Here is a 14,400-nt window from a genome sequence, read left to right as displayed (position 1 = left end):
GTCTGGGTAGCCTTGGAAGAAAGCCGTTACCAGATGACACGAAGCTGTTTACGGTGTGAAGCTACAGGTAAATTTTGATAGATTGCCGAAGCAAACGGACTTAATTTGTAACTAGATTTTTTTGTTAACTAGATTTTATAAAGCTACTTCTTTATAACTTAACCGTGTCAGGGGAGGTGATACAATACTTTTCTTCACACTCCACGATAGCGATATGTGGCACGTCGCCATAAAATACATAGATGTTATATTAATAAAACAAAGGAAACGTATCGCCAAATTTTCTTATTATATTTTATTGAAAATTGGAGTTTTCATAGTTAATGGTAATTTTTTATTTTACACGACGAGTATAAACGTCCACTGCACCACAATAGAGATTTGGATTGACGTGTATATGTTATAGGGAAAGTAGAGTTTTCAGGGAATGTGAGCTTGGCCTAGGCATTGCTCACAATATCAAGCCGTTTTTGACAACGTAGGAAACATATATATGTCAAACGCAGTTAATTGATTAAAATTAAATATAAAAAAAAAATATTTTTAAAATTAAAATAAATTTGGATGTTACTTTCTGACTATGCTCATGCCAATTTCATGATTTTTTGAATTTATTAAAGTTTTTTAAAGAATTTTTTCAAATTCAAAAAAATGGAATACATCTAGAAAAAAGCATTTTTTGGTTGAACTATAAAAAAAGGCGGTAGTTTTAATATTTTTTTTAAAGAGTATTTAAAAACATACAATTTAAAAGAAAATCGTATCATTTGGTGAATTTTTCATAAAGTTATGAGCATTGAAAACAAAAAACCGCAAATTTCGGAAAAAATACATATCTCAATAAAGAATGGAAGAAAATATTTGAAAAAGTCATCAATACGTTTTTTGTCGGACTCAATTTCAACACTCATTTCAATAGAAACGAAAGTGGCTGACTTGGTGTAGAATGCCACATATGTTTTACACATATGTGTAAAACATATATGTATATATATGTATAAATATGTTTTACACATATATTTAAAACATATGTTTACACATGTTTTAAATACTATGTTTTATGCAACTTTTGCTAAACTTGAATTAATTTATCTCTAATTAGACATTATTCCTAAACGTTATTACAACTTTTGCTAAGCAAACAAAACTTCAAAGAATTTCGATAAAAGAATTTCCTAGCGCTTCCTTAAAAATTTTCGTCCCAATCTGAAAAATCTAATGGCGCTTCATCGCGATCGGGTGGATATCTATCAAAATTCCTTGTGTCCAGATAATGCTTCACCTACGAATAAAGATAAAGATAAATCATTTTTTCCAACAAACTAATCTTTGAATCAACCGTATCGAAATTACCGTAGGTTTGATGGGCGAAGACATAGACAAATTGTTTAACGATTTCCATTGGAAATCCTTGAACCATCTAGAGGATTTGTAAAAATCTCGTTATTATATGTTCCTGTATTTCAGGTTAAATAATAAACAAATTTGCGCTTGCCTGTGATGACGAACATCTACGGCACCGTTTTGCAAGTTGCCGAGTCTTTTCATAGGGTCTGCTTTGAGCAAATGTTGAATAATATCTTTGACTGAATTGGAAAGTATTTTAGGTATTTCGACTGTCTCGATACCCGCGATGATATTATTGCCTATTTCGACCTCGTTTATACCTTGAAAGGGAGTCCAGCCGCACAATAACTCATAGATGACGATGCCCAAGGACCAATAGTCGGCAGCCCTTTGAAAGATCCAAACGATATACATAGGTAATAGAGTATCGATAAATCGATAATCGTATTGGTATAATTACCTACCTATTGTACCCTAAACTCTGAATGATTTCCGGAGCTAAATACTCGAGTGTGCCGATATATGTCATAGTCTTATAAGGGCCAATGAATTTACTCGATCCAAGGTCGGTCTGCGGGATAAATATCGGATAGATTTAGTCAATATTAATTTTCACCTCGCCGAGAGGCGAACAAAGACTAACGGGATTGAAGGAAATTCGATTACAAGAGAGAGAGAGAGAGAGAGAGAGATACTTGCGAGTTTAACGTAGCCGGTGTGGTCGATCAATATGTTTTCTGGTTTGAGGTCTCTGTAAATGATGCCAAGCGAGTGTAAATGATTCAGGGCCTCGACGATGCAAGCAGCGATGAACTTTACGTCTAAAGGTTCGAAACGAACCTTCTTTTGCAATTCCGTTCGTAGATCTCCACCGAGACAGATCTCCAAAAGGAAGTAAAGATATCTCTTGTCTTTGAACGTTCGAAATAATCTATAAAATAGATGATCGATCGTTTTCATCAATGTATAGGTCATGTGTGCTTAAATATTATAAATATAATGTATATACAGGAATCCCTCGAATAGCACGGTACTTGAATTGCATGAACCATCCGTTCCATCTTTGGAACCAAACGTACAAATTTGTATGAATTTCGAATCGCACGGAACGTTATCTCCAAAATTGTACGAATTATTAATATCGAATAACACGATTTCGAATAATACGGAACCAATTAGCCGTGTTATTCGAGGGATGCCTGTATATCGATGTATGTAATATACCTGCAAATAAAAGGAGAATCACAAGCCATAAGATTGTATTTTTCATTGTAGATAATTTTTTGTAACTTATTTTTCGTGATCATGTTCTTCCTGACTTTCTTCCTAGCAAAACTGATATTCGGCATTGATTTTGTGATAACCAACTCCACTCTTCCGTAACCACCTTTACCGATTGTACTCTCGATTTCTATATCGGCTAGGGTCAAATCGTGAAATTCTTTCTTCCAATTATCTTTAATAGTCGGTTTTTTATTGATCACCCATTTCTTATTCTTAATCGATTCTAGTCCACCGAGATAATCAATGAAGGATCTAAAATAGATTGTTTACTTTGGGATTAATAAGTAGATAAATAAATCTAAACGACTGCTGACTTACTGTCTATCGATGGTATAACATTCGGCGCCAGGTGGCAGAGCCACGGCATTTGCCTGTCGACGGCATTCGGTGTCGCCGTAAAGTGCTTTCTCACCGAAATAATCACCCTTCTCGAGGAGAATCAAATCGTCCTCGCCTCCGTACGATTTATTTTTCGTTATTTTAACGTTTCCACCGTTGACTATGTAAAACTTGACGCCTGGATCTCCTTCGTGAAAAATGTAGCTGTTTCCCAGAAAAAATTCCTGCAATTTCGTAAAAATAATCACCGATTGGAAATAAGGACTGATCGAGCTCTAATTAATCTTACCACGACTATTAAATCTGACATCTTTGAAAGCACTTCTTCGGGTAGTTCCTTCAGAATCTCGATCTGCCGAAGCATTTGAAGATTGTATTCCGTTGATTCTCTCAAGGTTCTATTTATTATAGCATGAAAGCTCTTCCTATCGAGTATCCAAACTTTTCCGTTCGTCTGTACTGAAATGAGAAAAAAATATGCATTTGATCGAGAAAGAAAAAGGGGGAAGATCGACGATTAAGGACAGTAGTCCTTTATTCTAATAAGAAAAATAGGCCTGATATACCATCTATCGAGCATAATCTCTTGATATTATAGAGCAAGGCGAGTTCTCCAAAGGCCACTCCGGCTCCGAATCTTCCGTAAAACGTATTTCCAACGTAAATCTCGAAAGTGCCCTCTTCCGAGACGTATAGATGCGAGCCTGAAAATTCGTTTCGTTCGAAATGAATTTGATTCGATCGAATGCACTCTTTCTTTGTGTCTCACCTGTTTCACCTTCCTTAATAAGTCTCGTATTAGCGAAAACTTCTTTAGGTTGCATTGCGGACGCGAGTTTCTCGATGTTGGCCTCTCCAAGATTACCAAGAAATTTATTTTGCGATATCGCTTTCTTTATCATCTCCGTTGATCTGCGAGAAGATCGAATCTCGTTATACGAGCTGAAAGGAAATGAAAAGAACAACGAGTGGGAAGAAAATGAAAATAAATACCGTGCATTTTTTTCGTAGGTCAATATGGTCGTTTTTGTTTCCTCGGGCTCACCGATAACGCCATATTTTCGCAAGTTCGATAAATCTCGGTAAAAATCCTCGGTAACCCTTCTTGCATGTTTTTCTTTCCGTAGTTTAACCGTGAAACCACTTCGAAACTTCTTCAAAGACATTCTCTTGGCTCGCTTACAAACGAACTTTTAAGAAATGTTCACTAAGAAATCCAGTTTGTTTTGCGTTCTTCTTTCCTTTATCGGAATAATTAAGACATTTTGAAAAATCTTATCGACTTCTTAAATGTTATTACTATACATTAATCAAGAATAAAGGAGGATGAAGCGGCGCGTTAATGATAAATTTTTGACGAAAAAAGAAGGATTACATGCGCTATCAAATATTTAGCCGAAGGACAATAGATAGTGGAGGATCGACGAAACTGATAGCTCGATCAAAATTACCTTTAGTCTTTCGATTGTGGTATCTCCGAGAGATATCTAACTCGACTGATTGATTCCACTAACGGCCATAAGCATAGATCTTATCAGTCGAGGATAACACTCTTGGTTGGCCTGGTGCATCGAAAAAAAAACTACTGACAGATAAACTTTACGCGTTTGCTCTTTCATTTAATCAGCTATCATACTATTTGTTTAAAAAAGCTCTTTGTTTTCGCGGCGATAAAGAATTGCGATCGATAACAATTACGTCGATGACAACGTCGACCACATAACTTTGATTGAATATTTGCATCTAATACCGTATATTCTTTTCTACTCGTACTTGTCTGGAGATGTAACAATTCCTCTTAACAAAAGACTTCGGAATATTTAGAAAATTCTTTATTGAAAAACATATATTCTCAAGAGTTTCAGCTTAACTTTATAGTTATTTTCGACGATTTTGACGATTTTGATGATTTCGATGATTTAATGTTTTGTGAAAATTAAAGGTTCAAGTAAAAATAACAACTACAATGTCATTTCTTGAATTAAAACATCAAAGATGCGTATCGATGGATAAGAGTCGTTGGAAAAAATCATGTATATATACAATCGTAAGAAAACACAGCAAAAGTCTTTCCAGAGCTTCGATGAAAGTATTTCAAGCATTCTATTGTAGAAAAGGCAATAAATCGGATATCACGTATCTGATATCGCGAGATAATCCTTATCGCGTATCTAGGATTTTTCTTTTTCTTCATCTTCTTCTCCAAAAAACAAGAATGCGTTGACATTATGTGTCATTTATTATTTTATAGTCTTATATTAATCTTATCAAAGAATGTGCCATTACGAAAAATAAGAATCTTCTTCGAAGGAAATGATCAAAAAAATCTTCTCTAATCAAAAGTCCTTGTCCCAACCTGAAAATTCGTCCGGCGGAATATCTCGTTCCGGTGGATATCTTTCGAAATTTCGTGTATCAATCCGGTTTCGTACCTAGGAAAAGAAATGAAAGAAATTAATTTTGTTTGAGTTCCAGAGGATTTTAAAAAAACACGGTCGAAAAAGTCCGAACAGCGCAATAGCGTTTGTCTTAACCGAGTGTGAAAAATCCCAAGCAACGCTTATTTAACACTATTTCGCAGTCAGTGACGGCGCCGTTATTTGTCGTAGCGCTTGAAATGTACTGGGATTTTTCGACACAAAATTTAAAGAGCGCGATTGCGCTACTTGGAACTCAAACAGTTAAGGAAAAGAAGTATAAGGGATAGGAAAGACCGTGTTTAAAGATACGACAAAGGAGAATATTTACCGTCGGCACTATAGGAGCAGGCAAAGCTAATCGTTGAAGAGCTTCCCAATTGAATCCGGAAAACCATCTGAAATAAAATAATGAAATGAATTTTTCGGCCACTTAACGGTTACTTTCGATATGTCTACAAGATTAGACAAGATTTGATTACTTGTGATCGCGTATATCCTGTATGCCATTTCTTAGATATCCTAGTCTTTCGGAAGCGGAATGTCGTAGAAGCTTCTTGATAAAATTGTTGGCGTTTTTATTAACAACACTCGGTATACCGACAACTTCAATTCCCTTGAGAATCTTGTTGTACGTTGTCATATGATCGGCCGCTCGGAAGGGTGGTTTGCCAATCAGGAGCTCGTGGGTCAGGATGCCGAGGGCCCAATAATCCACCGCCCTTTCGTTCGCGAGCAAATAAACAGTATTATTTCCTTTGTTGAGCTCGATTAGAGGAAAGATAGAGAGAGAAAAAGAAAAAGAAGGAGAGATGATTACCGATCATGTCCCTTGTTTAATATTATTTCTGGAGCAACGTATTCAGGTGTACCGGCAAAGGTCCACGTTTTGGCCGGACCAATCTTTTTGCTGAATCCAAAATCAACCTGCAAAGAGTTGAAAGATAGAAGAAAATATCGAAAAATATCGCGTAAAGCTAAGTACCAAAGTTAAGGACGTACCAGCTTGAGGTAGCCACGAGAATCGAGCATCAAATTTTCCGGCTTGAGATCTCGATAAACGATATTCAATGAATGTAGATGATCTAGAGCCTCTACGACGCAGCCCACCATGAATTGTGCCGTCGCGTCGTCAAAAAATCTTCTCTTCTGTAGGGTCGTCCAGACGTCCCCGCCTAAGCAGATCTCCATCAAGAAGTAGACGTACTTGGAATCTTTGTACGTTTGATAAAGTCTAGCAAAAGATGGAAATAATGATAAAATTGGTTAAAGTTTAGGCAGGTTAAGACGTACTTGCATATGAAAGGAGAGTCACAGGCCTGCATTATGTGTTTCTCATTGAGAACGTGCTCCTGTTGTTGCTGATCAACCATAACCTTTTTCTTCAACTTTTTAAGAGCAAAACTTTTATCGGGATCATTCTTTAAAGTGACCAACTCGACGCGTCCGAAGCCTCCAACGCCAAGTGTTCCTCTCGTTTCGAGATCAAACAAGGTCAGATTTGAGTACTCGTTCGTCCACTTTTTCGGCGTCAACGAACTCTTTTGTTTTTCGTATTCGGCGAGCCAATCCTTATTGCGAATTTCTTCGAGACTACCCAAATAATTGAGGAAGGACCTGGAAAAAGTGGGTCGTCAAAAAAAGCCGTCAAGGAGTCAAATATTGACATTAGAAATGGCAAAAAGAGACAACTACTAACGATCCATCGAGGGTAAGACATTCGACTCCAGGCGCAAGAGCGATCGCGTTCGCTTGTCGACGATGCTCTCCCTCGTCGTAAAGAGCCTTTTCCCCAAAGTACTGTCCTTTATCGAGAACCACTAATTCCTCCTCACCGCCGTACTCGGTGTCCTTGGTTATTCTTACATTTCCTCCACTAATTATGAAGAACTTGTCGCCCTTTTCGCCCTGCCGAATGATCCTTGCGCCCGCTGGAAAGAATTCCTACGAGCAAGCGAGCGAACCTTTTGATAAAGGAGATATCGAAGTCGAATAGAGATAACGAGTCGATCGCGATTAGACAATGAAATATCTTTACCACGCGTATGAGGTCGGAGATCTTTGCGAGTATCTGATCTCTCGGTTCAGGTAGTTTCTGAAGAACGGAAACTTGCCGGAGGAAGCGGATGTTACCTTCGAGACGTTCCTGGGCGCTCCTCATCATCACCATTAAAAAGACCGATCTATCCAGTACCCATACTTTACCAGGCTTCTTAACTACTCGCAAATGGATAGTAAAGATTATTGGAAATGAGGACAGAGAAAAAAATCTATGTGGCTATCATTTAACTTACCTTCGATAGAACGAAGCCTCTTAGTGTTGTAAAGCAAGGCTATCTCTCCGAAGGCAACGCCAGGGCCAAAGGTTCGTTGGAACTTGCTACCTTGATATATGTCGAATTCTCCCTCTGCCGACACGTACAAATGAGATCCTGAAAAAAGGCATAGAGGATTGCTTAAATAAAAAATATTGTTTTCGAAGCGAGTCGAGGAAAAAAATGATTGGCGCTTACCTATATCTCCTTCGCGAATGACCATCGTATTGGCCGCCAACTGTTTCGGATACATAGCCGACACGAGAGTCTCCACCTGACTGTTTTCGAGATTACCAAGAAACTCGTTCTCCAAAATGGCACGCTTTATTTGCCTCGCGCTCCTGTTCGCCAAATAAATCGTAATAAATGGAAGCTAAGGGTAGATGAATAGATGAATAAATAAGTACCTAGGATCCTTTTCGTAGGAAGGTATAGGCGCCGAGGTAGGCGGCGTAGGCGTCCTCCCGATAACGCCCCCGCGAGGATTAGCCAGTTGTACCTGCTCGTATTCATCTCTCTGTTCGACTCTTTCCTCGTGTGTTTCCAAGGGTTCGCGATGACTAGTCACTCTAGGAGCTTCGATGGCTCGACTTTTGCTCGAGGTGACCGTTCCATTCGATGCAATGGTATTTGGAAGCGGACGTATCTGTCGGAGGTACGAAAGATCGCGAGGATCAACGAGAGTTAAGAAAGCAAAGGAAAGGGAAGAATTTTTGATACTTACGACGCCGTAAGTAAGATCCGGCTCGCCCGATTGCTTGTAACTGGATGCGATGGGACTCCTCGTGCTTCCGTTCTAACGCACATTAGCAGACAAATAGAACAATAATAGTACTTGTCGTGATAAGACACAGTGCTCGTGGTCAAGGTACTTTTAATCCTCGACTAGACGAGCGATAATGTCTATGTGTTGATGTGCATAGATATTATTTATGATAGGTATTATTCTCGAGTTGGAGAAAGTACTCACCACGACGACGGTCGATACGCTGGATCCGCCATCGGGATCGTGCGTAAAGTTGATGCTGCCCCGCTGACTGAGAATACTCGCTCTCGGAAAGCACGAGAATCTCATCATGTTTCTATCATCCAACGCATTTCTCGAACAAACTCTCTTTACACCTGAAATCACAAGATTTGATTTGTTTTCGAGCTCAAGGAAGGCGCAACACCGATCGTTTGCTCGTCGGCGAGCGACTGAATGCCATTAGGCTCATTTTATTTCTTTATCTATTCTTCGTTAGCACACTTTGCCTACGTTCTCTGTCGTTGGCGGCGATGGTGGCGGTGACAGCGGTGGAACACGCAGAGGAGAAGGAGGAAGAAAAGCAAGAAAAGGAGGTATCGTGCGAAGGGCTTTGAAATTGGTTGCCATTTCGTTATTGAAAACACGTGTCTCACACGATCGTCTCGAGCAGTCACATGATTATGCTAATGATGTTTAGTACTCGTTCGTATTGCGATTCGTCGTTTTAATGTATTAGCGCCTTCTCGGCCAATGAAATAATTCTTTTCCTATACCTTGATACTTAACTTTCGAAAAATTATTTCGCGAGGGTCTTTTTAGAAAATGAACACGATTTTTTATGCAACCCTCTCTCCGAGTTAATAACTCTTCGTGTATCAATTGTCGTTCTTGAGATGCTCTTGATCGGATCAGATATCTAATCTCTACATGCTTGTATTACACGCTTCGGAAGGGGGAAACAGTACGCCTAACTCTTGTCTTTTTATTATTATAACAATAGTAAAAGTGCCCAATTGGAGCAAAAATCTAACCGAATGTCTGACGAAATAACGTGTCTTCCTCTTTTGTTCTTGGCTTCTTATTAAGCTTACGCGACTACTATAGACAGATAGATAAACTTAATTACTTGCAAATAGAGCTTTATCGCGATAATGACGCGGTACATTCCAAGAATTATGCAGCTCGCATGAGTTTGCTCAACATCGCGCCCATTCGAAATGAAAATTGTCCTATAATAATGATAAATGATTATTTATCGAAACACAAACGAGAAAACGGTAGATACATGCATATATGTATTTTCTATCCTTCTCCTAATCAAGCCAAGGCAATTGGGCTATTTTAAGTAAAAAGTTAAACGAAAAAAGACGGGCAAGGTCGGTAGCACCAAGGTGTATACTCGTTAATGTATCGAACGACGATAAGGATATTTGATTAAGCACGAAAGCCGCAGCACGATCGCACCGAAATGTTGATCGTGTTACGATATACGCTGATTAACCGTCGACCTAATAGTAACTCAAAATTTGTTTTCATTCGATCGAACGATCTAATCGATTATTCGTTCTTTCGCTTTGCTTCGCTCATTTCCTAAGGGTTCAATAATGTAGTCGTAACGTAACGACAAATTAGCACGATGACAATGATTTTCCAAGTTTACTGCGATAAATAAAGCGTTCTTTATTTGTTGTGTTGAAAAAGAGGCCTCGTTTCCTCCGAAGCTTCGATCTTCGAATCAGAATTGGTGTAAGAGACTATGTTTCTTCTCTCTCGATCGTTTTTCGGTCAAAAGAGTAGAAAGAGAGAAGAGAGAAAGACAATAGGATTTAGTAGCGTTTGCTTTCCTGGAACTAACGAGACTCGTTAAACGCGCACCCACAATTAAAGCATCGTTATATCTTCGCCTTGTTAGCGATCGCAATGCAAGGCAAGACACAATGCTTTTATATTTATCTTCTTTTTCTTCTTTTTTTCTCTTTTTATTTTTTCTTTTTACATAACGCGGAAGACATTTTCGTCTGAAAGCGCGGAAAAGCGACGGAACGATATTTCGCAATGTCTCGGTTGCACAACGATCTCGATGGCGTCATTCCTAATAACGAAAGAAAACAAAAGCAAGACAAATGAAACAACCGAGACCAAGAGATCTTCTATACTGTCATATCTTTCGACTTTCTTCCACGCTCGAGGCGAAATTTGCTTCATTTCGATTTACTCATATGGTATGGCCACGATCGAAATTTTCCTTTTCCACGATCGACCCAAGATTTAGGGAAATGAATAAACAAGATCGTTTATTATTCTGACTCACCCTTCAGCTTGAGAAGGAAAATCTTCTTGACCAAATGAAAAGAGAAAAAGGAGTATATTTTGATTATTTAAGAAACTCTAATTATATTCAATCAAATTCTTCTCCTTTTCCCTTCTTTCTTTATCCGTTTTTCTCGCTGCACCACTCAAATTTGTGTATTCGACTGATATTCCAAGTTCGACAAAGACGCAGAAATCTTATCTAGCCGATAACGACAAGACGCAGTGTCAACAGATAGGTATGTACGTGCGCCTATCAGAGAATCTTATCTAACGAGTCTATTCTCTTTTCGATTAACGAGCTCTTCTCAAATGACTCTAGTCCTTTAATGTATTATTAATTTTCTCTTTATCTCGGTTAGATCCAATATATCCGTTGAATATTTTTCAATATTATAATTAGTAATTATTATAAATAACCTCGATAAAGATGGTCCCCAATTTGTCATATCTTTCCTTTCCAAAAATTCTTATTATCTAGGAAACTTGCTCTTAATTTGCTTTCTACAAGCAAAGCAAAATAAAATTATTCTTGCGTCACATGTTTGTTACGTAAAAGTCGAGCACACCTGCATCGATCGCGATCATTGATTATAAATGAATTAATGAATAAGGTGAATGAATCTTTTTCTCGCTAACTGTAACTCGTCGATTTTCGATTTATTCGATAGCATTGCTCGCGATAAGAGCTCTAACCAGAATAAAATACTTACTTTTGTCAGTCACAGCCGTCACTTTAACGTTCTTCTTTTCGAAGATTCTTCGGATATCTTCATACTTGATACTTTCTTTCTCTTTGCTATTGTTCTTTTTTCAAATATTTTTTTGTTGTTGGTTAAATCGAGACGAAAGAGTAAAATCGTTTAATTTTCCAGCTTTTTACGTGATAACTAATGATTAAAATCACCTAAAATGGAGTAACGTTCGAAGAAATAGCATAAGCGTCCTTGACATGCACCTTTTGGTGTGATTCAATTTATGGAATAATTGTTTGTTAGTACGGTTTATTCTTTGTGTTTCGAGCGCCTATCTAGGTAAGCATTTAAGAAAGAATTTTGAAAGGTCCAAAGTAAGGCGTCGCGTCGTTTTACATCGCGTTGAATTGAGTTGATTGACGAGTGAAGATAATCGAATAGTAGCGCGTGCTATCGGAGGGCCGGCCACGAAGCTACTAAAGCGAATATACGGACTTGGGAATTTTTCACGGTGCCTCTGTCGACGTCGATACGTTGGCCGCAAGTGGCCAACCTCGACCCTGATCATGCTATCGATGATTATCGGTATGCGTTTGCTTGCGTCTACTTTAACACGGCCGAGTGACAATGTCACCTACATGTAATATATATATATATTTACTGCTATTTTGTGCGTCGATGGTCAAATGCGGTAAAAGAGAGGACTAGATTTTATTTGAAAAATATTTAATAATAAACATTGACAATATACAGAGAAAATACGCCATAAGAAGTCGCTATGGGAGTAATAAGAACCTAACAACTGGTCCAGACTTAGAAAATATCATCAAATCAGACAATGATAAAGGTGTCACAAACGACACCTTTTATCCCTATCAGTATTTTGCAACTAAAGTTCGCGATGATTGTATTTCCTGTTTCTCACGTTTCTCTCTCTTTCTCTCTCTCTCTCTCTCTGATTCCTTTTCCTTTGCTATGTCATATTTATGTATGTATATATTCAAACATATATACATATATATATATATATATATTTGTATATACACATATATATGTAGGGCTATAGCGTATCTTTTCAATTTACTTTGAAAGTCGTGCGCGCGCGTGCGCGTTTGAGGGATAATGTGCAAGAAAAAAATGAAACGATTCGCACTGTGAATTAGCAAATTTTTTCTTGTCAATTTGCGAACGAAGACGAAGCATTGGAAGCATCATTTTCGTTCGCGAATCGTATTCACTAGAATATATATAAATACGTATATTGTTTAGCGCGCTAAGAGAGAAAAACGAAAATTGACAGGTATCGCTCGTCTATATTGTTCGCTCTTGCTTTATTTTCTGTGTCGCTGAAGAGTTTTTTTCCGCATGTTCTTTCCATTTACTTTCACACATTACAATTTAATTAATGATAACATTATTAATAATTCAGAATATAAAGTTTTTAAAACGAGAAGGAAAAAAGTGTTCTTGATTCGAAGAGGTACACGAGATGCATTTTCTCATTTTACTTATACGTTATTACGCTTTTTTGCGCACACACACGATAAACTTTTTACATTCATTCGCTTATACACACGCACGCACGCACGCACGCAAATCTTTGACCTAAATGTAGGTAATAATCATTGTTGTGCCATCAACGCCGTAATGTCATGGAACATTCTTTTTCCTCGTATTACATATTTTTATTTTTTTTTCTAACAATTTCTTTTGCAATTATTCAAAAATGGGCACGACTTTTTTCAAGATTCATTATGAAGAGCGTTGAAATTTGTCCTTGTTGCTCGGCCCATCTTTCCTTTACTTTATATTGTTGCTTTTACGCTATCTATTTGTATGTGTATCTATATATATATATATATGTTTTTTTTAAATTTTGTTTTTTCTTCTTCCATCTTATCGCAAGGAGTTGTTACTTTTCTTTCGAGACAACGATTCCAACTCCTTTCGAGTATTACGGGTGAATGAGTTTGTATGAGTGTTAAACGTGTTATACTTGTCCTTTTTTGCCTCCTCACGCAACGTCGACTCTCTCGTAGAACTAATTTTAAGACGGTAAAAAGCACAGAGAGATCTCGGTTTACGCCCTGCCTAATACGCTAGGATATGTTGCTCGTTAGATGTGTCATTACGTTATGTATTCATCTAAATTTTTTTAAAAATTTCCTTTAATGGTAATTAATGTTTTATATCGCTAGTTGTAAGATTTATTATACGTATAACATACGGTGCGTATCATTGAATAACGTTCTATTCTGCTCGCTTATCTCTTGATTTTTTGTTCTTCCTTCCTTTTTTTCGTTTCGTTTTCTTTTCGCATTTTTGTAATAACTAATCTGATACAAGCCGACACGCGAGAAATCATGAAATGAATTTAGATATTCAGTGCTTTAGTTCACGTTTTTCCTTAATTTTATTACAATTATATTTGGATATTTTTTCTCCTTTTCCGTTCGGTGCTCTCAATGATTTTTTCTAAGGAATAATCGACTAAGAGTGAAATGAAAAAACACTGGTATTTAAAATTGTCTTAACACGTTTTTGTCACTTAATTAAAGACAAAAGTCAAGGTTTAAGAAGAAAGAGAAGGAAGAAAATCTAATATAACGTTTGAAAAAGGGAACGGAAGAAAAGAAAGAGAAGAGAAGAACGAAATATATAGTTGTGCAGTTATGACGCGCTTTCCTTAATTTGAGCTTGACTTAATTTCTAGTAACTATTTTATAGTGATAGCCTACAGATAAAGATATCGATTACGAGTAAGTATAAATTTTAGTCACAGTTTACATTACATAGAATTAATTCTGAAAGCAATTCGTTCATTCGAGACGCATTCTTTGAAATGTTCAATATTTTCAATGGGATTAATGAACTCTTCTAAATACTATAGTGGTTCTATTTATTTTTCAATTCTTCTTTTTCTCTTAAAGAAAAGAATGAATTAT

General features: G+C 37.3%; 2 protein-coding genes across 3 annotated transcripts; both read right to left on the bottom strand.

Moving 5' to 3' along the window:
* Positions 1-311: 311 nt before the first annotated feature.
* Positions 312-3,619, bottom strand: LOC122516024 (cGMP-dependent protein kinase 1-like). The gene is made up of 9 exons (XM_043633511.1): positions 3,537-3,619; positions 3,260-3,424; positions 2,950-3,194; positions 2,572-2,883; positions 2,047-2,278; positions 1,812-1,918; positions 1,496-1,735; positions 1,354-1,420; positions 312-1,282 (listed from the first exon to the last, which is right to left on the bottom strand). Exons 1-9 carry the CDS (start codon positions 3,537-3,539, stop codon positions 1,187-1,189), a joined length of 1,467 nt encoding a protein of 488 aa, XP_043489446.1. The 5' UTR covers positions 3,540-3,619; the 3' UTR covers positions 312-1,186.
* A 475-nt stretch (positions 3,620-4,094) lies between these two features.
* On the bottom strand, positions 4,095-12,083 carry LOC122516023 (cGMP-dependent protein kinase, isozyme 1-like). 2 transcript variants are annotated; one of them, XR_006303479.1, is made up of 16 exons: positions 11,474-12,083; positions 8,673-8,824; positions 8,427-8,498; positions 8,110-8,348; positions 7,901-8,043; positions 7,682-7,819; positions 7,426-7,604; positions 7,087-7,331; positions 6,681-7,004; positions 6,390-6,621; positions 6,208-6,314; positions 5,870-6,109; positions 5,719-5,785; positions 5,327-5,402; positions 4,422-4,532; positions 4,095-4,211 (listed from the first exon to the last, which is right to left on the bottom strand). XR_006303479.1 is itself a non-coding variant. In XM_043633510.1 (15 exons), the coding sequence occupies exons 2-15, from the start codon at positions 8,778-8,780 to the stop codon at positions 4,150-4,152; spliced, it is 2,232 nt and encodes a 743-aa protein (XP_043489445.1). In that variant the 5' UTR covers positions 8,781-8,824; positions 11,474-12,083; the 3' UTR covers positions 4,095-4,149. The 2 variants fall into 2 exon arrangements, 1 of the variants encoding a protein (XP_043489445.1); XM_043633510.1 differs by lacking the exon at positions 4,422-4,532.
* Positions 12,084-14,400: the final 2,317 nt, after the last annotated feature.

Source organism: Polistes fuscatus, unplaced genomic scaffold, assembly GCF_010416935.1.
Source record: "Polistes fuscatus isolate 324 unplaced genomic scaffold, CU_Pfus_HIC Scaffold2, whole genome shotgun sequence".
NCBI lineage: Eukaryota > Metazoa > Arthropoda > Insecta > Hymenoptera > Vespidae > Polistes > Polistes fuscatus.
Note: the sequence above shows the minus strand (reverse complement) of the source record. Positions and strands in the feature narration are given on the sequence as shown.

What these genes read in the sequence shown, in the direction of transcription:
- LOC122516024 (XM_043633511.1), bottom strand. An exon ending in TGTTATACCATCGATAGACA is followed by an intron (nt 2,884 to 2,949) that starts GTAAGTCAGCAG and finishes AATCTATTTTAG; the next exon opens with ATCCTTCATTGATTATCTCG. An exon ending in GATTCTCCTTTTATTTGCAG is followed by an intron (nt 2,279 to 2,571) that starts GTATATTACATA and finishes TCTATTTTATAG; the next exon opens with ATTATTTCGAACGTTCAAAG.
- LOC122516023 (XM_043633510.1), bottom strand. Translation starts at nt 8,780, where the DNA reads ATGATGAGATTCTCGTGCTTTCCGAGAGCGAGTATTCTCAGTCAGCGG. An exon ending in GAGGCTTCGTTCTATCGAAG is followed by an intron (nt 7,605 to 7,681) that starts GTAAGTTAAATG and finishes ATTTGCGAGTAG; the next exon opens with TTAAGAAGCCTGGTAAAGTA. An exon ending in CAGGATATACGCGATCACAA is followed by an intron (nt 5,786 to 5,869) that starts GTAATCAAATCT and finishes ATTTTATTTCAG; the next exon opens with ATGGTTTTCCGGATTCAATT.